At 46.5% G+C, this 25,058-nt stretch overlaps 1 protein-coding gene across 2 annotated transcripts in view; it reads left to right on the forward strand.

The window, feature by feature from the left end:
- LOC149347251 (uncharacterized) overlaps nt 1-24,456 on the forward strand; it is a 35,477-nt gene extending 11,021 nt beyond the window's left edge. For both annotated transcript variants that reach the window (XM_089585539.1, XM_089585540.1), the window contains exons 3-8: nt 8,164-8,320; nt 14,082-14,194; nt 18,705-18,837; nt 20,097-20,273; nt 21,561-21,683; nt 24,251-24,456. In XM_089585539.1, the coding sequence (XP_089441665.1) occupies nt 8,164-8,320; nt 14,082-14,194; nt 18,705-18,837; nt 20,097-20,273; nt 21,561-21,683; nt 24,251-24,442 (895 nt within the window). In that variant the 3' untranslated portion in view covers nt 24,443-24,456. The remainder of the gene's footprint in view (nt 1-8,163; nt 8,321-14,081; nt 14,195-18,704; nt 18,838-20,096; nt 20,274-21,560; nt 21,684-24,250) is intronic.
- The last annotated feature ends 602 nt before the right edge of the window (nt 24,457-25,058 follow it).

Below are 25,058 nucleotides of genomic sequence, written 5' to 3' on the forward strand. Positions count from 1 at the left end.
GTGTTTATATCCGCATGCCTTACTTGCATTCGCGTTTTCCACAAGCTGTGGAGGCCAAGAAGCATTAATAAGTCATAGGGTACCTCCTTGCGATCAACTGGTAGAAATCTGATACCATAAGGGTGCAGTGGTAGTTCTTTCTTGATGGTTCTCTGCAGGACATCCCAGAAAAATATGACTTCCCAGCAGTCTAGGAAAACATGTTCAATTGTCTCCGGCTGCTTACATAACAGGCAATTTGTTGTCCATGGGACAAAGATTCCTTTTTCATGGAGCCAGATTTTAACGGCTAGTGTATTAGAGTGCAATTTCAAAAATAATGTTTTCACTGTCGGCCGGACCGCATCTTTTTCACCCGTTTTAAAATATCCTGCTCTGGGCCTCCACGGTAAGGTGCACGATACAAAGGTGGCGGCAGCATAATATCAACCAGATCCTTATACAGCTTCTTTTTAGGAACGTTATACAGGTGTTCTAGTGAAAAACACACTTCCAACAACCTGAAGGATAGGACAACCTCACGCAAATATCCGTTTACAGCACCACACATGTTTTCACACGATGACACTATGGTTCCGGGGAGCAGCCTTTGCAACGGCATTTGCATAACAGTTCTCAAAAATATGTCATTTTGATCACGAAGGAATATAAAGCGCGACACCACTTGACGCAAAAACAAATGAACCAGTCCAACGCCACCACTTTTGACTGAAATAAACAAGTTTGTTCGCCTGGTTCTCTCCCAGGTCGACGCCCAAAGAAAAACTGCAAACACTCGATGGATTTTTTTAATATTGCTGCGCGACGCACAGAGCACATTCATCACGTACCATATCTTAGAAATCAAGAAAACATTGCACACAAAGGCACGTGAAAAGATTGACTGCTGCCTTCCTTGCCATGCGTTCGCTTTCTCTCTTGCCTTTAACGTCTCTTCGTTCCAGTGTGTGCTGGGATCGCGATAACTTTTTAGGGGCGCCCCAAGGTACCGCGTCGGCAAGTCAGTCCATTGCAGTCGAGAAAAAAAATCTGGTGAAACATCCCATTCCCCATGCCAATATCCGGAGCTTTTTCCCCAGTTTACCTGACATCCAGTTTGGTCGCAGAACTTTTCGACCACATTCGTAGCTTCACGAATGCTGTCTCTGTTTGTGCAAAATACCGCTATGTCGTCCGCGTATGCAAGGATTTTCACTTCGGCTGCCTGAAGCTTGAATCCAGAAATGCAGTCACTGTTAAGAATGGCCAAGCACAACGCCTCGAGATATACTGCAAAAAGCAAGGGAGAGAGCGGGCATCCTTGTCTCACTGACGAGCGTACTATGAGGCTGTTGGTAAGTTCGCCGTTAACTATATTTCACGTCGTACAATCTGCGTAAGCCATTTTTACTCCTTCTACTATTACGCTACCCAGGTTGGCATGCTCTAGAATGTAGAAAAGAATGTCATGAGAAACACGGTCGAAAGCTTTTGCTAAATCTAGCTGCATCATGGCTACTTGACTGCCAAGCGCGTCAACGCATTCTAATACGCTTCGTGCAACATGTATATTTGCGGCAATGCTGCGACCTTTGATGCCACAGGTTTGATGCGGCCCAACTAACTTGGCGATTACACTTTGCAATCTCCTGGCTAAAATCTTCATAAACACCTTGTAATCCACATTTGTGAGGCTGGTTGGTCTATAGGATCCCACCAACATACGTTTCTCCGTGTCATCAGTCTTGGGAATTAAAACAATGTGGAGGGTAGTAAAAGAAAATGGAACTTGATTATTTTCATAAGCTTCTGTTAATACTTTGAGCGCCAGACTGTAGAAGGTTTTCATGTAAACTTCTTACAATTGATGCCAACACTTGACGATGAAATCAAGCAGCGCCTAGAGCTGCCAATTGCCTTGCAGGAGATAGAAAAGGCAATAGACGGCCTACCATCTGGGAAAGCGCCTGGGCCAGATGGGTTGAGTGCTATATTCTTCGAAACATTCAAACACTCCGTCGCTCTCCGCCATGCCAGCTCGATGGTTTGGAATGATCAAAGGAGGAGCGTTGGCTACTTCGCCTCTACACCAACACGGTACTGTGCCCGGCAGTGCTCAAATATTTCAATTCGGCCTTTTCGGGCGAGTGTCCACACTGTGGGGAAGTGTTTGCGGACACGTATCACATGGTGTGGGCATGCCCGGCGAATCCTGCTTTCCCACCCCACCCGAGAGGACTGGGAGGCTGCCCTGCTCGGCTGCTCAACTCTCCAGGACCAACGAGCCCTGGTGACAAGAGCCCAGGCCGCCGCGGAGGCCACAGGGGTCCCGGACTAGGGATCTCTCCTAGTGATTGTGTGGGCCGGGCCCTTCAGGCACGGTCCAAGCAATACCTCTGTATATAGTACAAATAAATGTTTTCCACCACCACCACCGTCTAGTAAATACGGTCTTTTCGTTCACTCCCATTTTCCTCCCTTCCCGCTACGGCGAGGTTTAGGTGTCCACCCATATATGCGGGACAGATACATTTCCTTTCCTCAAAAAAACAATTTACGGACGAGCAAGGCGTAGAGCCGGAGGGGCGATGGCATTCTGTGGACTCCCTGGCAGCGTTGCAAGACGCTGTCGCGTTCCACTCTTAGAGGCGAAGCAACGCACCAGTGACACAAGCAACAACACTGCGCTTAAGGCTTTCGCCTTACCGCACTTTGGGTCAACAAAGTGCCCCCTGAATTTCACCGCGTATAGTTATTATCAGAAAAAATTGGCTGTGGTATAACTGTGGTTGACCTAAAGGAAAGCGAAGGCAAGTTTGCTTCTTCCACGCCTCTGTACGTCTTCTTGCTCTCTCCTTAGTTTTATCCATATCGAGACTGTTCAGCCGAACCGCACCGGTATATACCCCGAGGCATCACCTCCTTTCCCGGAGAGAGCGCTGTCGCGTTGTTAGGCAACGGCTCGACCTCTGCTGGGTGCGGCGGCGGCTCAAGGTCAACGTAGCTACGGCGCGACGGCCACCCGAGGTCTCGCTTTGGCTTTTGGAGTGTTGCTTTCGCAGCAAAACGAAAGCAATATTTATTCCCTTTGTTTTGTAGATTGCAAGTTTTATTTTAAAGCGACAGCGTTAAGAAACTCGTGTCACAGAAAATCCAGCGTCGCCCTCGTTGACCATGAGCGAACAATCGGCGAAAAATCCCCACAAAAGTAGCCTAGGAGGTAAGTGGGCCTCCTATGTCCCGTGACCGTGCGGCGTAATCACAACCTGCCCACCGAACTGTAAGCAAACTGCCCACCATGGAAGGTGGCAGGTAAATTAATTATTGGTTGCTCGGGAAGAGCAACCTGGGCCGCACAAGGCCCCTACCGGTGGCAGCACCTGCCATCGCAGGGCAGTGGCGCATCGCTTAACCGCTGCACCACTGCACCAGGAGTGGTTTGCGGACTTCCAGCGATCTATGAATCTAGAGCAGAGAATGAATGACCTATTCTGCACATATGAGAATTAACCCATTACGCTATGGCGTCATACCGTTAAGGCAGAACTTAAGTGTCCCATCTTTTTATTTACCGAGTTTAGTAGAGAATCGTGTGTGCTGATCTCCATCCTTTATTGGGTGCTTTTCTATTGCTCCTACAGCTTATCATGTGCTCGTGCTGTGAAGTTCTCTGTAAGATGACTACTGCAGGTATAATAATGCTTTGACCACGTTGCCTGTTGGGTGGGATCACGCTGCCTTTCTACCGTCTTCATCTCTTTCATTTTTTGCCTGAAATGCATGTTTCCGTTTAAAGGCCTCGGGAAATTTCAAGCTGCATAAATGTAGTTTGCCATCTGGTGTCGAACGTCAACGTGTGTAGCTAGCCTGAAAAAAAATGGATAATGAATTTCTCATATCAGTATGATGTAATCATGGTGAGTCATCCCACACTAATCAGAAAGGCAGCGTGTGTAGTGTTCTTGCATCAGGACGACACCATAACTTCTTATTAAGCTTTTGCATTAACTTATTTCATCATAATCCCATCACAAATTCTGAGTTTTTGCATTAACTCTGCTGATGTATGAAGTCATAACGCATAAATACGTCTGCCCAGTACAATTTTCATGCCCCACCCAAATATTTTTCTCAATTCCTCATGGAGCAAGAACAAGTGGAGCCTGTAAACTAATAGAACTTTGCCGTCCCATCTCTTGATTTTCGTCTGCCAGAAATTGCATGCACGATGCCTAACCTCTCCTAGATAACTGTGCTTACTAGCAACTCCCAAATAACACTTGCTGGCGGGGGCCTCTAATTAGGAGTGTATAAGCATAAGCACGGGACATGAAGCTCGGATCAGGTGAGTGCAAGTTGACTAACACATGCAAGTTATATGCAGCGCGGAACGCTGTACGACAATTGGTTGCGTCACAATTTTGGTGCCAATGTTTTTGGGAAAACTGGGACGCCTAGTAGCCCACAATTGGCGGGTATGCTAGCCGAACTACATATATAGAACTGTCAAACGGGATGATGTTACCCTATTTTTTTGCCACTTCTGGGATTTTGTGTACTATCTCTGACTACACACACACTGCTTTTCATGTAATGGGACGAGTAGTGCTTCCGTATTAATAAATTTCATTGAAATGTTTTTGAGGTTACAAGAGTCTCATCACCAACAGTTAAGTGTGGAGATCTTTCTGAAATGGTATGAGGCTTCCTGTGCGGTCCCACTCGGCTTGGCTGTTTCTGGTGGTAAACGGGTTTCTGGAAGGTGGTTGAGGGGAAGGAGCAGCGTGTAACCCAATTTTTAACAAGTCTTTTGGAGCGCAGAAATCGCGAAGAACTGGTTTTTAGCCAAAAGTCTAAAATCCCTTTAAAAAAATGGCTGAGGTTGTACTCGGCTGGACATGGTTACACAGAACGAAAGCTCGGTTAAGCATGATTAGGATTGCCAGGCGTCTGCGGTGTAGCGTCGAGGAACTCGGTCCGGAGATGATGATGATGAAAAGCCTTTATTTAATAAAAGAGGTGAGGCTTTCTTAAAGAGCCCCGCAATGGGTGGAGTCCCTATTCCGGGACCCCATTGGTCGAAGCCGCCAGCTTAGCCCTCTTGACCAAAGCCTTTTGGGCCTGAAGGTCCGAGCAGCCAAGCAGGGCCGCCTCCCATTCCTCTCTGGTAGGGTTGGGGTGGGGGGAGAGAGCTGAGTTGCGCTGGCAAGCCCAAACCATGTGGTAGGTGTCAGCCACCTCGCCACAGTGTTTGCACCTGCCAGTGAACGCGGGATCGAAATGTTTTAATACTGCCGGGCACAGCATTGTATTAGTGAATTTAGTCTAAGTAGAACGCGTTCGTTTGCTTTCCCCAGTCCCTTTGCAGGGGCTGGGTACACGCGGTGCCTATCCTTATAATAAGATGTTATGTCTTTGAACGAGAGTAAAGAGCCACCTTCAGGTTTCAGGTGCTCAGGAGCCAATGGGAACGCCCGGTGAATGAGTGCTCGGGCCGCCGCGTCTGCAGCTTCGTTTCCTGCTAGGCCCTGATGGCCCGGAGTCCAAACTATGCAGCGGGGAGTAGGATCGGTGTCTCGGCTACAGTTCCTTAGTATTCGTTCAGCTAGTGGAGTTATCCAGCCAGTCTCATTTTTACACGCCGAACGCGAATCTGTTATGATATGTTTTGATTTGGTATCAGAAGCAGCTAGGGCGATAGCAACCTCTTCAGCTTGTGTTGTGCCTGGCGCTTGAAAGGACAGACCATCCACGGTCCACCTGTATTTCTTGATGTATGACCGCGGCAGTGTACCACCCCCCGTGGGTCGGCCCGGCTACATCTACGTAGTAGACACCTTGCTTGTTGCCATAGTGGCGCGCTAAGGCTTCCGCCCTAGCCTGGCGACGACCACTATGGTCTTCCTTATCCATCTTAGTGGGGAGGGGTCGAACTCTGACGGCGCGTCTCCAGAGTTCGGGCACTCGGACCCGCTCCTGAATGTGGAAATCGTGTTGGATGTGAAGCCGGGCTAGCAAGTCCCGGCCCGACTTCGTTTGGGCTAGCCTCGTGTATTGATTTGTGAGATGGGCTTCCTTGAGCTCCTGAAAGGTGTTCACCACTCCCAATGCAAGAAGTCTCGCATTGGAGGTGGAGACAGGAAGGTCAAGTGCCCTCTTCATCATTTTACGGAGTATTACCTCAACTTTGTCTTCGTCGTGCTTCCGCAAGTGTAGATAAGGGACCGAATAGAGAATTCGGCTGATTACGAAAGCATGGGCCAGCCGAACTGCATCCTTGCTTCGCAAACCCCCTCTCTTATTGGAGACGCGACGGACCATACGGCCCACCTGGTCTCCAATTTTGCGGAGCTTGTGCAATGTTGTGTCTACTCTTCTTTGGCTATTGATGAAGAGTCCGAGTATTCGAATTTCTTTGGCCTCATGTATGGGGCCACTTGTTAAGGAGAGATGTATTTTGGTATTGTCCTTAGGTGATGCCCTAAGGTGTACAAATTCAGATTTGCTGGGTGCGCATTGGAGACCACAGTGCCCTGCGTAGCGATCCACTACGTGAGCGGCTGTTTGCAGGCATTCCTCCATGCGCCCTAAGTTTCCCTCTGTGGCCCAGATCGTGATATCATCGGCATACAGCGCATGCCGTATGCCGTCAATACCCTGCAACTGGTCCGGGAGATGGAGCATCGCCAAATTAAAGAGTAGGGGGGATAGCACCGCGCCTTGTGGTGTCCCCCGCGTACCCATTTGATACGGACCGTATTCTGCCTCTTGGATTTTGATTAATGCTGTTCGATGGGTGAGAAAGTCTTTGATATAGTTGAAAGTGTTGCGGCCACAGTGGGTCTCACTGAGGTGTGTCAGTATGACGCTGTGTTTGATATTGTCGAAGGCTCCTTTCAAGTCTAAGGCAAGGACGACCTTGTCATTATGTGGATGTTCAACTGGTTGTATTATGTCTCTGTTGAGTTGGAGGAGTATGTCCTGTGCCGACTTATGTGGGCGAAAGCCGAACATAGTGTCTGGAAACGTATTCCGTTGTTCCAAGTATTCGGAGAGCCTATCCCGCACCATTGTCTCCATTAGCTTGCCCACACACGAGGTGAGCGAGATAGGCCTCAAGTTGTCTGTGTTGATTTCCTTTCCCGCCTTGGGGATGAAGGTTACTAGAGATGTTTTCCAGTCTAGAGGGAGCGGGGTTTCGCTCTTCCATATAGTGTTGATGTATTCCAGAAGGGCCTCATACGCCTGGTCAGGGAGATTGGCCAGAAGCTTGACTGTGACCTTGTCCCGTCCAGGCGCAGTGCCCCTTCTCATTTTAGCCAGGGCTGCCTTGAGGTGAAAGAGTTGGAACGGTTCGTCTAACTCAGGATTATCTTTGCCTGCGTAAAGATACTCCTGACCACAAGGGTCCTGTTTGCAGCAGAGATACTTGTCCCTGAGTGTGTCTGCGAGTTGTGTTGTGCTGCCCTTGAAATTATGAAGTGCTCGTTGTAAGTGGCGCTGTGTTTCGCCCCGGGTCTGCGCGGGGTCTATAAGGCTGCGGAAAAGCCTCCAAGTGTTCTTCCCGGACATCTGCCTGGCAGCCGTGTTACAGCGATCTATCCAGTTGGCGTCAGCAAGTTTTGAGGCATACTGAGCTGCTTTGTGAGTGAGATCTAGGATGCGCTTCTTGAGTGTTCTGTTATGTCAGTGAAGGAAGTCACGTGGTACGCGCGCAACTGGTGCGCTGCGGCTGCGGCAAGGCCAGTCACGTGGTTAGGAGCAAGCCACGAAGCTCGAGCGAGCGCCGGCGGAGCGCGCCAGCGAGGCCAGTTGTGGCGGCGGCGAGTCACGTGACGCGTCACGTGGTTGCCACACCGGCGGCGCACCCCCGTTTAGAGGTTAAATCCCGGCGCCACATGACCTTCAGCTTCGTACGCGAGAAGAAGTAGAGCATTCGCTCTAATAGCACTTTCTCTGGTCCTTGAGTGCGAATCAAAGCAGGCGTGCACTTCACATACATGGTCACACATAATTGCGCTTTTGAGAAATACTCGGAACAACACAAGGACGACACAAACAGTTTGTGTGGTCCCTGTGTTGTTCCAAGTCTTTTTCAAAAGCGCATTTATGTGTGACCATGTTAACTACCAACTAGCCCAATTTTAAACCCTCTTAACTACACACACTTTTCCTTTGTTGCAGATCCATGAACGATACGGAGCGGCTACTTTCGACCAAGGACGCCAGAACGGCCCTAGCAGATTTGTGGGGGAAAAAGATATACCACTACTCCTTTCTAACCCTATCCTTCTTCATGAATAATGAAAAGATCTACAGAAGGGTGTACTACTACCTCAGGGTAAGCTTTAGTTTGGACGAAAGCATCCAACGGATGGCGACGTCAGCTTCTTTAGCAACCGCACGCCGTGAACGGTTCATGTTTAAAGTGGTTTCCTATGCCGTGATTTCCCCGTGGGGTATGAGGCACGCAAACAGTTGCTTGTGTAGCACGGTCTAACAAGGAGCGACCACACCATGCACCATCGCTCGAGCCTAGTCCCCCCCCCCTCCCATTGCTTTTGCTCATGTCTATGTTGTCGCCTATCGGAGGGAAGCTCCGCCTACAAAAATTTTTGCACAAAGAGAGGGGCATAAATAACAGGGGCATAAAGAAGGTTTCTCCGCATAACTGCCGCTGACAGTTCAAAACCGCCCGGACCGTGATGGCGCACGCTACCGAGCACACGCCGACCACGGCGGTCCTTGCTCTGAAGGGGAACAAAGGAACGACACACTGGCTGACACAAAAAAAAAGCATTTATTGCTACAACAACATTAACGCCAGCTAGCAACGAAATTCGCCAATGCGTCGAGCTCGTCCGACTCACCAGCAAGATTACAAGCGAACGTTCGCCCACGCTAGGGCAGGGGACAAGCTCCGAGGCCAGACTGGGCGACCTTGTGGGGAAGTGCCCACGAGGCCTCGCTTCTCTGGCGTAGGGTGCCTCGATGCCAGCGCTGCTTTTCAGGGTGGGGACACCCTTGTACTACCCTGCGCCGCCTCTCGGCGCCATGTTGGTTCTTTCCCGCCGGCCGTCGACCTGAGCGGACGTGCGTGCGTGCGGTCTGTTTTACTGTCCTCGTGGAGTTGTGTACCGCCTTGTGAAGTGTTTGCTTGTTAAAAAAACATGACTGGCTGTTGTGTCCCTCTGTGCACTGGATCGAGCGCGAAAGGGCAACGGGTATTTCGTTTCCCCCGCAACTCTGAACAAAGGAAGAAATGGGCAGCGCAAGTAAAACGCGACAACTGGGCACCGACGGACACAACGAAAATATGCGAGGTAAGGTAGATGATTTTGTGACACAGCGTTAAGATTGCGTACCTTTCTATTCATTTTCATAAAGAAGCAGAATGTAATCTTGGCGTGCCTTTTGTAGTAATAAGGCGGCAGTATGGTGTGATCGGTTTGACTTGTTGCAACGGCGAGCTTTTTTTTCTAGCTAGAAGTGTCGGGGAACTTGAGAACTTCTTTCTTTGATGAGTTCGTTTGTTGGTTTGTAAAGGCATTAGTAGTTTATTTGTTCGACACGAGTGTGCGTGAGGCAAGTGCATTACGATTCTATTCTGCTTGTCGGCTCGTCGTTCAGTGATATACTGTGGTTGGTTTTTCATTGTTACAGCTCCACTTCGATCAGTATCAATTTGAATTGAATCGTCAGGATGGACGACGGCTGCTCAAGTGGAATGCCTTGACTACTCTCTTCGATTTCAGGCGTACGTAAATCTGAATATTTTTTAACTTTTGACGCGTGAAATTTCTAAACGGTGCAGTCATATTTCATGTGCTTTTTCCTTTCTTCTCTTATCAATTCTTGAATGCAGTACATGGTTCGTGTGCAAATTTATTGCTTTTCTTTTCCCCCGACTGCACTCATTTAAGGCTTCTTTGGGCATGTAATGTGCATATTTAACAAGCAAAAGACGTTTAACAAGACTTACAAGCTAGTTGAGCAGTGCAAGCGTATATTCATTTTGTTTTCAAGTATTTGTTGCTCTAATTGTTAGCAGGCTTTTTTCTCAAAGTTGCTGTCTTTTTTTCACCATGAATTTATATGTCCTGAGACTGCACAAACTGCGTACAAGCTTTGAAGCTTCGGCTAGGTTGTTTTTAGAAATGTTTGATAATGCATAGATGGTTTGGTTTGGTAATGGGCTTTAACATTCCAAAGCGACTCCGGCTATAAGGGACATAGATACTTATGATCAGTATATTATGTTTTGTCAGCTTCCCCAGGAGCACAACCATATCAAGGCAAAATGAAATGCCCTGTGTGGTATTGAATGCTTTGAGAGATGAAACTTCATTGCAGAGGTCTGATACGTCTTTGCGGAAAGAAATGTTTCTTCGTAGCATGCTAATGCAGAAGTCTGCTCAAGCATTTGCTGCATAGCAGCTTCAAAGCAACTTTGTTAAGCAACAAAAAGCAATAAAGCGCTGGTGTTTGTCCTTCTCTTGTGTCGTCTTTCATTGCGCTATTTTTCCAATTCGTAAAACTTTATATGGACATTAAAAATAACATTTTCTTTGTGCGCGGACAAATGGTTAGGGACGTCGCCATTTGTATACCTGATATTTACATTTCAGAGAAGTTTCCAGCTCACTCTAATACCTTTGTCGCATTTTCATGATTTTTATTATTTTTAATTTTTACAGCTCGGCCCAGCCATAGAAAGCCTCCATGTCCACGGACACTGCCAACAGCCCCTGTCAGCGAACAAAGTCCACCTCTTTCACAAGGGGATTGTGAGGAAAGTAATGACTCCTCCGACATTACTGAGCACAACAAGAATGTGAAACAATCCATTGATATCTTTTCTCTGCAACCAAGCAAGTTGATTAAGAAGTTGCAGGACTTGCAAAAAAAGAATACTGCACTCAATGAGCGGCTGTTACGTTCCAGAAAGAAACTAAAGAAAGAGGCAAAACAAAGAAAGCGTCTTCAAGACAACATGTCTGCTTTGACTTCCAATCTGAAGTTTCTCAATGAAGACCAGAAGTCTGCCTTGCACAAAAGAAACAGAAAGGGATGCGTGTGGAGTGCCGAGACTGTGAAAAAGGCTCTCCAGCTTAAGTTTGCCTGCGGCTCAACGGGCTATGATGTGTTGTTAGAGCAGGGAAACCCTTTGCCCTCTAGAAGAACTCTTTGTAGGCGTCTTCAACATCTCTCATTTCAGCCTGGTGTCCTTAAAGAGATATTCGACATCATGGAAACAAAGGTTGCGGCTATGGCAGACATTGAAAAAGACTGTGTTCTTTTTATGAACGAAATGGAAATAAGAAAGGGACTTGAACTCGACCGTGGCAGTGACACATTTCTTGGAACAACGACGCTTCCAGAGAGTGACCAACCTGCTAACCATGCACTTGTGTTTATGGTGGGTGGGATGAACACCCGATGGAAGCAAGTGATCGCCTACCACTTTACTGGGGCATATGTTTCCGGAGACACACTGAAAGACTTCGTGTTCCACTTGATTCATCTGTGCACACAAATATCACTGCGTGTGTTGTGTGTAACCTGTGATATGGGTTCGTCTAACCGTGCCATGTGGCGGGCTTTGAATCTCTCCAGTTCACGACATTCAGTGACTGTGTGCAGTGTACCACACCCATGTGATGAACAAAAGGAACTTCACTTCATGCCAGACCCTGCGCATGTTCTAAAAAACATAAGGGGACACCTTGTGCGTAAGGATGTCATGCGCCTCAATGATGACATTGTATCCGAACATGGATTACCAAGTGCCGATGTTTCCGTACAGCATGTTGAACGTGTAATTGATCTGCAGCGAGATTCCGAGCTACAGGTGGCCTCGAACCTTACTGATGTTCACATATCAAATGGCCACTTCACGAAAATGAAAGTTGGCATTGCCGTGCAGTTTTTTCGAGAAGTACCACCAGCTATTCGGTTCTGGATTGAAAAAAAAAAAAACGAGCTTCCTCCTGAAGCAGAAACGACAGCATGGTTTTTCGACCTTATCTTCAAATGGTACACGCTCATGACAGCGCGCCATCCTGTAGTTGCTTTGAGCCATCTCCATGAAGCAAAATACAAGCAAGCCATTTCAACTCTGACTCTTGCTTCTGATGTGATCAGGGGTCTCCACATTGGCGTCAAGGGTGTATGGAAGCCATGCCAGACCGGCGTCGTGATGTCAACGGATGTGATAATGAAACTGCATGCTGTTCTGATCAACGAGCATAGGTACACATTCGTGCTGACTGGAAGGCTTGCTCAAGACTGCCTTGAGAACCTGTTCTCAGTTGTACGAATGATGAGTCCCGTACCGAGTGCATATGATCTGAAAAACGCACTGAGAATAGTGTCGGTTAGTCAATTCCTAAAGGTACCGAAGACGTCAGGATATGAAATCGATGATAGTACCTACCTTGTCGATTTGCTTTCAGCAGAAATTAAACAAGTGCAAAGCATCACCCAGTCTGAAGAGAGTGATGAGAGAACAGACTTCAATCTCGACTTAGAGGAAGTATCTTCTCTTGAGGAAGATGTGCTTGCCCACTTGGCAGGCTTCTTGTTAATGCCAATTGTCCGCAGTGTGGAACACTGCTCTGTGTGCATGTCCATGCTAGTGGCTACAGAACCTGGACAGGAACATCACCTTACTCAACTAAAAGAATATGTCCAAGGTGGCAGAAATTTAATTTATGCCAGCAGACAAGTGCTGGACTTTGTCTTTCAGTGTGAGAGCGCTTTCAAGTCCCTCGCTGAAGCTGAAGACCTAACCCGTCTGAGAACGCCTTTGAAAACACTGAAAGAAATTATTGCAAAACATCTAACCTTTCCAGAAAACCCATGTTGTCTCCACAAAGATGGGATTAGAAAACTTCTGGAGCGCTTTGTCTCCACTCGGCTTCGCATATATCTACGATGGCTTAACACTCCGGAGAAACCAGCTGAGTGTTACGCTAGCAAGACTGTGGCAGGTACGAGCCTACAATAAGGCAATTAATATTGTAAATAAATTTTGTTTCATTGCTGGAAAATGTTCTTAGTCATATTTCCTCTTCAAGAGGCACTTGAACTGCTGTCGGTCTACTCATGCAACATTTCATTTTTCTTCTCGTTACACAAATATGATTAGAAATTCATAATAACAAACAAAATTATTATTACAAGTGCTGCGAACTCAAAACTCCACCCAAGTGTAGTAAAAATTGTAATAATAATTCCAGTGATGTTTGTGGGAAGCGTACGAGTGAAAAAAGTGTATAAAAAAAGGGGTAACCGCGCAAGAAAATATTGCCACCTTCAGGTTGCGATACACGGGACGTGTGTCGCACACCCTCTTTGGAAACGAACTGTTTATGTAAGCAGACTGCTAACCAGACGGCAGAGAAGAAAATTTACATTTACATCACGGTGCTATTGGCTTTACACGCCCGCCTCCTGGTCTCTGACCGATAGCTAACCTGCCGCCGCAACAAAACCGGAGCATTCGAAAGAACCAAGATGGCGCCGAAAGGAGTGGGTGTCTCCACCCTGAAAAGCAACGCTGGCATCGAGGCACCCAACGCTGGCGGAGAACGGAGCGCCGCCCCCACACTGCTGGAAGCGACCAGTTCCCCAGCCGACGAGAGCTGTCTACCATGCGCGCGCAGCAATCACGCCGTTCGTGGCGCTCGTGCCGCTGCGGCGCCAGCGCCCTCCCTTGTTAGTTAAGATAACTAGAAACTATACCACGGAGAAACAAACCCCAAAGGGGATGGAGTGTGTTGCGTCCCCACAGAAGCTAGCGCCCTCGTTGTTATAAAAATATTTTATGCTGTTAGCTTGCAAAAATGCAATACCAGTTTTCCTAACTCACCCGAGTGTAGCGTACAGTTGTAGGCATACCCAAATAACTGCAGTCATGCAGTTTAACCGACATATAAGTGAAACTGCTTATTGATATCGCTCTGTGATTTCGCGCTGTTTCTTCCACTTCATATAGCAAGCCCGCTGAAAACTGCTTTTGCAAACTACAAGTAAAAAAATTACAGGCGAATCTGCACATTAATTTGTGATAACGCTGAGGTATTTTTCGACCTCACTAGGACGTGAACAAAGCTCTTCACAAGGGACTGAAACCCCCGAGGCCTTGCTATTATCTCGTCGGCGAGACATTTTACGTCGATGCGTGGATAAACTATGCATTCAACAATATCAGGTAAGCAGACCATCTACTACACGGCAGGCTCACAGGGCTAGCTTCTGCTCCTTTTCATTTCCTTTGTATTTTGCTAGTTCGAGCCGGTGCGGCATGTTTCTCCCGAGGACAGTTTCCCCGTCTGGAAAACGTATGTCATTTCACAGGAGTTCCGAAATCCCGTGAACTAGAACTTATGCACCACTATCAACGTGTATCAGCTCCGGCGGCTTATAAATTATAATACTCCTGGCCCCTCCCCTGAGGAAGCGTCCCACTTTCTTTCCAGCCTGTTTTGTGGACGCAGCAGCTGAATTAATCGGGATGGGCTGCTCGGGAAGAGAAAACTGGGTCGCAACCCAACTCCCACTGACGGCAGCACCTGCCATAACAGGGCACTGACTCACCGCTTGACCGCCGCACCACTTTGACAGAAGGGGTAGGAAGACTCCCAGGGATCTATGAGCATAGATCTAGAATGACCAGTTTCGCATATATGGACATTAACCTATTCTTGCTCTCCGAAAAGCTGCAATCCGTGAACACTGGATCTCAACACCGGAACCGAAGTGAAAACCGAACTGCTAGCGCACATAATTCTCATTTAGCCTAACTACACAAATGGACAATCATTTTTTTTTCTTGTTTATTGCTTTCCTGTCGTCATTGCTGCCAGCAACTGTCCATCAACGTTTGCGACGAGTGTTCCTCCTCAGATTCAAAAATTGTAGTATTCATCTACGATATGTAACACGGTGAATGGTCTTAATTAGTAGATCAGTACACTAATTTCGAATAATCTAATAATTAACTTTTTAACTATTATAGTTGGCGCCTTGTTGCAATTAAACTTCAGCCAGTCGTTCTTAATAGCCATCCCAGTTTTCATAATTTCGCAAACGCGATTACCCTCAGTGCTGTGGCCCAACAAATTTTGGCTACATCGTGTCAGAATACATGCGCATTCGGAGAGCATGCGGGCAAAGCAACCCCTCCAGTGCAGTAATTAGTCGAAGTAGCCAAATCTTGTCGATCTACCGCACCGAGGGTAATCGCGTTTGCGAAATTCTCAAAACTGTTATGGCTGTTACTAACAACCGGCTGCAAATCTCTATTTGCAACAAGGCACCCAACTCTAATAGTTAGAAATTTAATTATTGGAAATTAGCCAGCTTACCAGATAAGCTGGTTCACCAGTTTTCTGGTGTCCGCTAACTCTTGCATTACTATGCCTCAAAAAGTCATATTTCTACCTCAAAAATTCTGTTTTTGAAAATTACTTAGCCTTCCCTTAAAACACCATGGTAAAGATCAGAAGGTGCCGCTCTGCGGCTACCGGGCACGGTAACCTTTGGACGGGGCGCAATCGCGCTCGTGGTGTCGATGAAGAGTGGGCCCCTTCCTTCTTTCATTTATTTTTTTATCTTTTTTGGTAAGAACTAATAAACAGGGCTAAAAAGGCCGTCCTTTAATACAATGGCGTCTTTTCAAAAACCGAAATGCGGAAAACCACGCTAAAATAATTTTTAATGGCATCTTGCATGCTGCCGTCACAAGATGTCGGATCGTGACGGAAACGTGCAATGACTAAACCATCGCTTCGTGGCAACTATAAGTTAGTCTTCAACCACATCTTCCCCGTACTTCAAATATACTTAAAAACACTGTTGCTTACAACAGAAATACAAAGCTACTTCGTAAAATTGTGAATGTTTACATATTGCTTCCCTTCAAGCATATTCGTCTGTTGTGAAATCGTTTTCTATATTATTTATTTCTGTTAATTATATTTGTTTCTTTTACCCTACTGAAACGTTTCATACCAATCACTTGTATGGAATTATGGGAATACGTAGTCCATACGATGCGGAAAAAATTATAGGCCTGCATACACTTTTTGTATGGAGTCCATGAGCTTTCCATAAAAATTTCATATACCTGCCATAAAATGTTTACGACCTCATATGAATTCCGTAAGCTTCCATACGCGCTTACCATTAAGTCCACACAGACTCTATAGACACCATGCTGACTCCATATAACCCGTATGGAAATATATGATATTATGGGACTCGCCTTATGGAAACTTTCTGTAGGGCAGTTGCTTGCATTTCAGTATTGAGATTTTACGGCCTCACTCTTTCGTTTTTATACCTCCTTAAGGGTAATTATGTTTGAATCAACGCCTCGGCCCGACGAAGGACCGTGGATAACAAGAAAAGTGCATAAACATATTCATTACTTGGGAAACACGCAACGCCAAGATTCATTTGCACGCAAGCAAGAAGTACATAGTGCCACGTTTGGAAAACCAAAAAAAAAAAATAAATGCCACATGCATGCAAGACATCTGTGAAAAGTAGAAGACCTTTATTATATTTACAAACATTTCATACAAATACTCCTAACTCTGTCCTCCGACAATTTGTTCCTATCCAACCACCGCGGTGGCTCAGAGGTTATGGCACTCGGCTGCTGGCCCGAAAGACTCGGGTTCGATCCCGGCCGCGGCGGTCGGATTTCGATGGAGGCGAAACTATGTGCTGTGCGATGTCAGTGCACGATATAGAACCACAGGTGGTCGAAATCATCCGGAGCCTTCTAATACTGCGTTCCTCACAGCCTGAGTTGCTTTGGAACGTTAAACTTCATAAACTAAACCAAACAAAATGAATTTATTCCAATTAAGTACTGCTAATTGGAATAATGATTGCTTACGTCTGTTAATTGGCTCATATGTTTCAGTATTTATATCCAGATACTGCAGGCAGCAGTGCTGCCCAAGCAGGAGTGCCTGTACGCGTGTGCTTTGACTCTTTTTTTTTCAAATTGTTTTGTTGGAATTTTGTTCAACCCCTGTACCCACCCCCTCTGTAACGCCTCCTAGGATTGAGGGTAAATAAATAAATAAATAAATTGGATTGATGCTGCATGCATGTCCAACATTCTAGGGGAAAAAATTCGAACATTAGAAAATTTATCATACTCTTATAGAAATATCGAAGGTAATGATCTATTCTTCTGATATGCAGCAAAACCTACCTTTTAAAGTGTTTTGGTTTGGCTTATTGGGGTTTAATGTCCCAAAGCAACCCAGGCTATGAGGGACACTGAAGTGTTTCCATCGATCGCATCGACTGCCATCGAAAATCATTGGGGGACGCTTTTTGAGGACAGCAGAAACGGTACTAGAAAAAAAATGCAAGACCGCCATCAGGAGATCTGCGGATATATGGATTGTTATAGGGAAATCTTTTATTATATGAAAGAATTCCGCTCATAAACGGTTCCCCGCTTAAAAATGCTTTTGTACAGAATTGGCTACGATTGTATTTAATTGGGTATTTTGTAGTGTGCCGCAGTGTATAAAAGAGGGAAGGGAACGGGTTTTATAACGTGATGGAGGGAAAATTCGGTCTGGTAGGTTTATGGCGTTTATGGTTTATGGGGGTTTAACGTCCCAAAGCAACTCTGTCTATAAGGGATGCCGTAGGGAAGGGCTCCGGAAATTTCGACCACATGGGGTTCTTCAACGTGAACTGACATCGCACAGTACACGGGCCTCTAGAATTTCGCCCCTATCGAAAATCGACCACCGCGGCCGGGATCGAACCCGCGTCTTTCGGGTCAGCAGCCGAGTGCCATAACCACTGAGGCTCCGCGGCGGCGTGGTTTATGGTGTCGAACGTCTCAAAACGACTCAGCCTATGAGGGACGCCGTAGTGGAGGGCTCCGGAAATTTCGACCACATGGGGTTACTTCACGTGCACTGACATCGCACAGGCCCGTACACTACGGCATCCCTCAAGGCGTAAGTCGCTTTGGGACGTTAAAAGGGCAAATGCACCACTTGTTGAGAATTTCGCGATCATCAAGGACTCACATCTATGTAGACTGTACGCAAAGCATGCCAAGTGTTTTTGCACTAGCATTTAAAATAGTTACGAACTCGAGAATTCAACTTTGCGCTTTTCCTCAGTGCACCAAATAAGTACGGGGAAGTTTAGTGTGACGTCATGGAAGGTATGATTTCAAATTACCGCTGTCATCAGTTACACCCTCCCATGCCTAGTTGGACGCTGCCAAACAACTATCGGCGCGATTTGCCTTCGGTGGCGTTGGTTTTTTTTTTCTTCAAAGCAGGCGTTTGTGCGTTGGAAATGTACCGATACCTTCGATGACGTCATCATGCGCCCCCACTTGGCATTGTGCGCTGCGGAGAAGCTTGAAGGGCGTCGCGATTTTAATCCGCGATCACGTCACTATTTCAAATGCTAGCCCAAAAGGACTTCGCATGATTTACCTGTAAGTTTCACAGATTGGACCCTCTTAAGCTCATTCATTTCTAAAACCTCTGCAGTTTCCCTTCAAACCCCACCATAAACCAAACCATAACCACTGAGCCACCGCGTCGCGGAGGGGGAAAAAGTACGAAGTGAGAGAGATGAAAAGGAAATGAATGAACTAGAGGTGTTCGTGTAGGCCGGTTAGGTGACAGTAAGTGCATAATCTCTTCTCCGTCTTCATACAGAGAAAGAATGCACATCCACGGGGCGGTCGTGTACGGTCACTTGCTCTCCGACGATCGGGGTAAAGGCCAGATCCTTCCACCCACCTTCTGGAACTCAACGCTCTACGATGGAAATATCTACAGATACAATCTGGTGAGCGTTAGCCACCTGCTACATATACCGATGATGTACGGCAATGTTCCGACGTGAGAAGCCAGCTGAGAAAAATGACTGCCGGTTTAGCATCGCTGAGCACGACATTTTGAGAGAAAGCACAGTTTTTAGAACGACAGTTCTGCTGCTCCATAAAGCGCCATAACCATTGAGCCACTTCGGAGCAATAGCGCAAACAAGACAAGGGACAAAAGAACGAGTAGACACACACAGCGCTATACCTATACACACAGCGCTACTCGTTCTTTTGTCCCTTGTCTTGTTTGCGCTATTGCTCCGAAGTATGAACCAACAAGCCCGAATTTCAACATTGAGCCACCGCAACAGCTATTAGTGGCAGAGGAGTATTAGTATTAATAATATTATTTGCCAGTACACACAGTTTGTAATTAAGCATGGATTCGAATGACAATACGCGATTCTCCTTAACAGACAACTGTAGCTATTGTTTGAAGCTGGCTGGTTTGAGAGCTGGCCCGAAAGACGTGGGTTCAATCCCAGCCGCGGAGGCGGAATTTCGATTGAGGAGAAATTCTAGAGGCCCGTGTGCTGTGCGACGTCAGTGCATGTTAAAGAACCCCAGGTGGTAGAAATATTCGGAGTCCTTCACTGCGGCGTCCCCCATAGCCTTAGTCGCTTAGGGACGTTAAACCCCAATAAACCAATAAAATTCGCTGTCGCTTACCTTGGTTAAGCCCGGTAATTTCGAAAGCGATATCCATACCTAGGCCATGGTACAGCTGGTAGTGTAGCTGGTGGTGGTGCTTGTGGTTAGACTTGTGGTGATGCATCGGTTATACAATCCAAACCAATCCAATCTAATCCCATCCAATCCAATCAAATCCACTCATATCCAGTCTAATCCAATGCAATCGAATCCAATGCAATGTAATCTACTCTAATCTAATCTAATCCAATCGAATCCAGTCAAATCAAATCCAGTCCAGTCCAATGCAATCTAATGTAATCCAATGTAATCCAATCTAATCCTACTAATGCAATCAAGGTTAAATGAAGGTCAATGGTGGTCACCGCCGCGGCACGATGGTGATCACCCTGGAAAGTGCAAGTAGTATTGCTTTCGCAATAAAACCAAACCTATTGTTTGAAAACGCAGGGGCAATAAATTACCTGCAAACCCAAACCCAACAAGACAGGCAAATCTGTCAAAATGTTTGGTTTTCAATCTAAATACCATAATCATTGAGTTGAAAACGTTGCCCGTACATCGTTCGCAGGACACCGCACACTGGGCGCTGAACGAGCTGCCAAAGAAGAAACTCGGCTACACCCAGTTCTTTCTGTCGGTCACCACGGGAGGGCGCTACTACACGCCCACCAAGGGCGACAAACTCGAAATGCTGGCCGGAAACGGCTACGTCACCAAGGAGCCACTCTTTATTGACATTGGCCAGGTACACACCTGCGTACGTTGCGCACTTCTCCCAATCCTTCTATATCCCTCGTGCGCGTTGATCGAGGAATTCATCAGAATGCAGTCCAACCTCGTTATAACGAAATGAGTTATAACGATATAATCAATATAACGAAGGAATGACGATTCCCCGTGAAAGCTGGGTCTACACGGGCTATAACGAAGTAATCGCAGGGCCCCTTCAACTTCGTTATAACGAGGTTCAATGTAGGTACCGTAAGTGAAAGAACAACGTTGAAAGTAAGTGCTCTTTGCTCATCATTTTTAATCTATTCTGAGGTCGAATGACTGTTCGTTGTCAAGCTCCAAGTGCTCCTTTCCTAGGAGCTTGTCCTTATCTTTGACACCCTTAGTAGAGATAGCTGGAATCTACGCTAGTAGATGTATTTGTTTTTTCCTGCCGCGTAACGGGGCCGCTTGCATTGCCGTCTCGGACCTGCTGTCTGCTAAGGACAACAGTGACATCCCAGAACTCTGATAGCCATTTCTTGCGTGGAGACTTTCCTGCGCACGGCTTTCGGGAAGATATCTGAACGCGGAACTAAGGAAGCACTAAATGTCTACAAATATTCTGGCTTCACATCGATTTAATGAGCTATGCTTAATGTACTTTTCGGCCTTATGCAATAATCGCTGAACTGTGCGGGTCCGTAGCATCAAGAAGCTGCGAAGGAACCGGCTTTACTAAGGGCTACAGTTTTTGTGCAATGGTCGGTAGAAGAATGTGAGAGCAAAGCTCCTTAAGAATCAGTCATCTAGTGCTTTTTATGAACGTTTATACTTTCTTAACTGCTTGGCCACAGGTCGCCAAGCTGCCAGTAAGCAGACCTAGTTATTGCTGATTCCGGCCATTGAAAAAAATATGGCGGGCGACTGAGAGTTATTGAACATCTTCTAACATTTCCCTCTATTTCAGTGAGTGCAGCCTAGAATCTCTTCTTGAATTTTGCTCGGCTGAACTCACGCCAGAAGAAGAGAGTCGAGTCGATACTGGCATAACTGGCTAGCAAGGATAACCCTTTCTGCGAATTGGTTCTGCTGGAAGACACGCACTCTCGTGTTACAGTTGTTGAGGCGTATCAAACCAAAGCTGAAGAAACAGGGCCCTTACATGTTTTGCTTTTGTTAGTGAATCCTCACGAGTTATAGTCAGCGTATACGGTTTGTTCGCTTCCTACACGTGTCGTTCGTTTCGTAGTGTCAGCCACGAATCCTAACCACATTGTTCAACTCTCGCGCTGAAACTCTTCTCTTACCCGATCGACAGGTCTGCAAGGACAAAGACTGGTCGGCGGGTTACCGCGAGGATAATCCCATGGGCCCCTACTACGCCAACCCAAAGATGGAGCGGATTGTGACCTACGACGATGAGCGGTCGCTTCGTGAAAAGGTTAACCTTGTTTAACACTGTTTTCGCTTTCGCTATTTGGATCCTATTTCGATCCTGTCGTGATTTCGATCCTCTTTGCTTCAATATAAACCCACACCTCACCGCTCAAAAACAATTCGTGCAGCGGTGACGATCAGTCTTAAAGCGGCCACTGATGCCTTTCTCAAGCACTTAGTATTTATTTTTTTACTGGTGCGTACGCCTTCGACGGCCATATAAGAGAGGCTGAGGACAATTTCATTCAATTTTTCTAGAAAAATTTATTGTACCGCACTTTTGGCTATTATTTGCTATGTTGAATTTAACTTAAAAAAGCAAGATATTTTCCTGGCAGTTGATCCAAACTCATGAACACAAGACCAATAAGGACTCCGTGGTAAATGCCTCCAAGTTCACAGTGGTGTAGGTTAGCCCCACGGATCCGCGGTGAAAACTGTCTTCACGTCAGAGCAGTTTACTTGGGAAAACGGCCGGCGGGGGCGACACCTGCATTTGATTTTTAGGCCCTTCCTGGCTTATGGAACCTTCCCTTTCCTCGGAAGTAAGCCTTTTTACTAATGCGGCAATTAATGAATACAGAGAAACTTTAGTTCAGGCAAGGTTCTATGCCGCTTTACACATTGATAGCCGCCGAATCGCAAAGAAAGAATATTTCGAAAAAGTAATGCGTGCAACTGCTTAATCTCCTCCCGGTTGACGAGCATTGACGCGGGGCAGTGGATGTACAATGAGCTGTCAAAAACCGAACCAGGAAAATCGACGTAAGTAAAGTTCAAATAAGGATTTTTATTTATGTTAACCATATCGCTAAACCATCTACGGCCGCCCAGTTACCGGCCGGTTTCCAAGGCTCGGCTAATGCGGGCCTTTTCTGGGGTGGAATGTGCAGAAGAGGCACTTACCCATCTCGTGCAGAATAAAAAGAAAACTCGCAGGATGGTTTACACTAACGTTAGATTCAGTGGCAGCTATTAATGTACTTATATTTCACTACATATACAACACATCTGTCTTACCGGCACTCACCTATGGGGCAGAAACGTGGAGGCTAACAAAGAGGGTTCAGCTTAAGTTAAGGACAACGCAGCGAGCTATGGAAAGAAAAATGATAGTTAGTTAGTTAGTTAGTTAGTTAGTTAGTTAGTTAGTTATATGGGGTTTTATGGCGCATAAGCGCTTATGGCTATCATGCACCAAACACAAGGTGTAAAAATGATAGGTGTAACGTTAAGAGATCGGAAGAGGGCGGAGTGGGTGAGAGAACAAACGCGGGTTAATGACATCCTAGTCGAAATCAAGAGGAAGAAACGGGCTTTGGCATTGCATGTAATGCGAAGGCAAGATAACCGCTGGTAGCGGACTGGATTCCAAGGGAAGGGAAGCGTTAGGGAAAGTTAGGTGGGCGGATGAGATTCAAAGAAGTTTGCGGGGATACGGGGGCCGCAGCTGGCAAAGGGCAGGGTTAATTGGAGAGACATGGGAGAGGCGTAGTCAACCTGACGATGAGGTAGAGAACATGAGAGCGAGTTCATATCTTAATAGTAGCGAGCGCTCTTGTCAGTTTCCCGCATATAGTCGTTCTACGACTAGTGCACCTCTCCAGTCCGCCGCTCTAGGTACGCTGCGTCACCTCCGCTGACTCACTCCTCAGGCGAAGCGGTTCGCAGCAGCCGCCGTAGATGAACTGTGCTGCATTCCTCCGCTCTCGCGATACTTTCCCACCTGTTCGCCGGTAACCACTCCTAGCATAGTTCCCGTGGTTCGACGACTTGCAGTCGCTCATTTCTGGCACTCACCGTACTTCCTTATTCCAGAGTAACCATCGTTCTCCTCCTTCCAGGGTAACTACCCTCCGCGGGTGGTTCTCGTAAGAACTATTGCGCTTTCTTGCTCTCTCGCTATAACCTTCTTCCGCGATAACCACACTCGGAGAGTTTCCGAGGGCAACCACTCCGCGGTTACGGCGTCTATTAGCACTACTGTTACCACTCCGACAGAAAACCCAGGAAAGGGCACTTGCCAGCTGTCACTGTAAAAGACGTTCGCCATGACACTATTTTACCAAAGATGACCTTGTGCCATTAAAGCTGAAAGTGACATCGTCATCTATGAGTGCACTTTCGAAACTCATCTGGATTCCTCCAGTACGGCGTCCCTCGTAGTCCACGCGCAGGTTCGGGAGGTTGACCTCCACATACCATGCTGTTTGGCTAATCGTTTCATATGCGTTTGATTCCTTGTGGAGATGGCCACCGATGGCGGTATCTGTTTTTCCTTTTTTGTGCCTTTTCTAGCTTATGAAAGCTCCGTTTCCAGTTAAACTATCGTCTTTTGCGGTGACGGCACGCTTACCGGCCATTTTGATTTTTCCCGGACGTCCGTTCAAACCGGCTTGCGTGAGGCCAATTTTTCTTATATCGCTTGAACAGCGCAACGAGGAAGGGACGAAACAGAAACAACAGACATGGACTGTCTGCACGCGTACCCACTCGCCCAAATTCCAGCTTTACTTAGTTTTGCTTCCACAGCTGTGCGCTGACTTACTTTCCTCTCGTCTCTGACCGCAGCTATGCACGGGCAAGAAGCGGATTCCGACGGAAAAGTACGGCATCGCCGTGTACGACGCCAACCTGGATGACCCGGGCAATGTGTGCGGCAACGGCGCCTACTCACGTGTGCGATTCCTGAAGAGGCTTAAGGACTTTTTAAACAACAAGTTCCGCACTGCCAACGACTACTACGAGTGCGTGAGGCAGTAGTAGATGCTTAAGATCAACAAACGTGCTGCTTTTTTTGCCCCGGTCGCTCTGCATTATAAATACGCAACAACGATGTGCCTTGTATAAAATGATTTCTACGTCGACCTGACTCCGGTGCTCTTTTCTGTGACGACGATAACGAGAGCCCAGGCTGCACTGTCATTCGTTCTTGTGACCCTATGGATTGAGAAGCAACACAATGCCTCAGTTCACTTCATTATATATATATATATATATATATATATATATATATATATATATATATATATATATATATATATATATATACACTCCACATATTTATTCGACTCGACGTATCGATCGGAAGAACGATCTCCTTCAAGATCGGTCTTCCGATCGATACGTCGAGTGGAATAAATATATTTCTTTAATATATTTCCTTTCCTTTATATATATATATATATTATCCGGCATGCCAACCGGCACAATCCGTTTATAGAGAACGGTGGCGTGTAGTGAATTCAGGGAATCAAGAAGGGCGAAGTAAAATTTGAAAAAATGAGTTCTATTTTCTCCGGCGACGTAAAGTGGATGAGAAAGGAATCCACTTCTGTTGCAGGAATTTTTTTGAAGTATGTTTGGTACTATGGCCAAA

Source organism: Amblyomma mixtum, chromosome 4 (assembly GCF_055824585.1).
Source record: "Amblyomma mixtum isolate Tamu chromosome 4, ASM5582458v1, whole genome shotgun sequence".
Lineage (NCBI taxonomy): Eukaryota > Metazoa > Arthropoda > Arachnida > Ixodida > Ixodidae > Amblyomma > Amblyomma mixtum.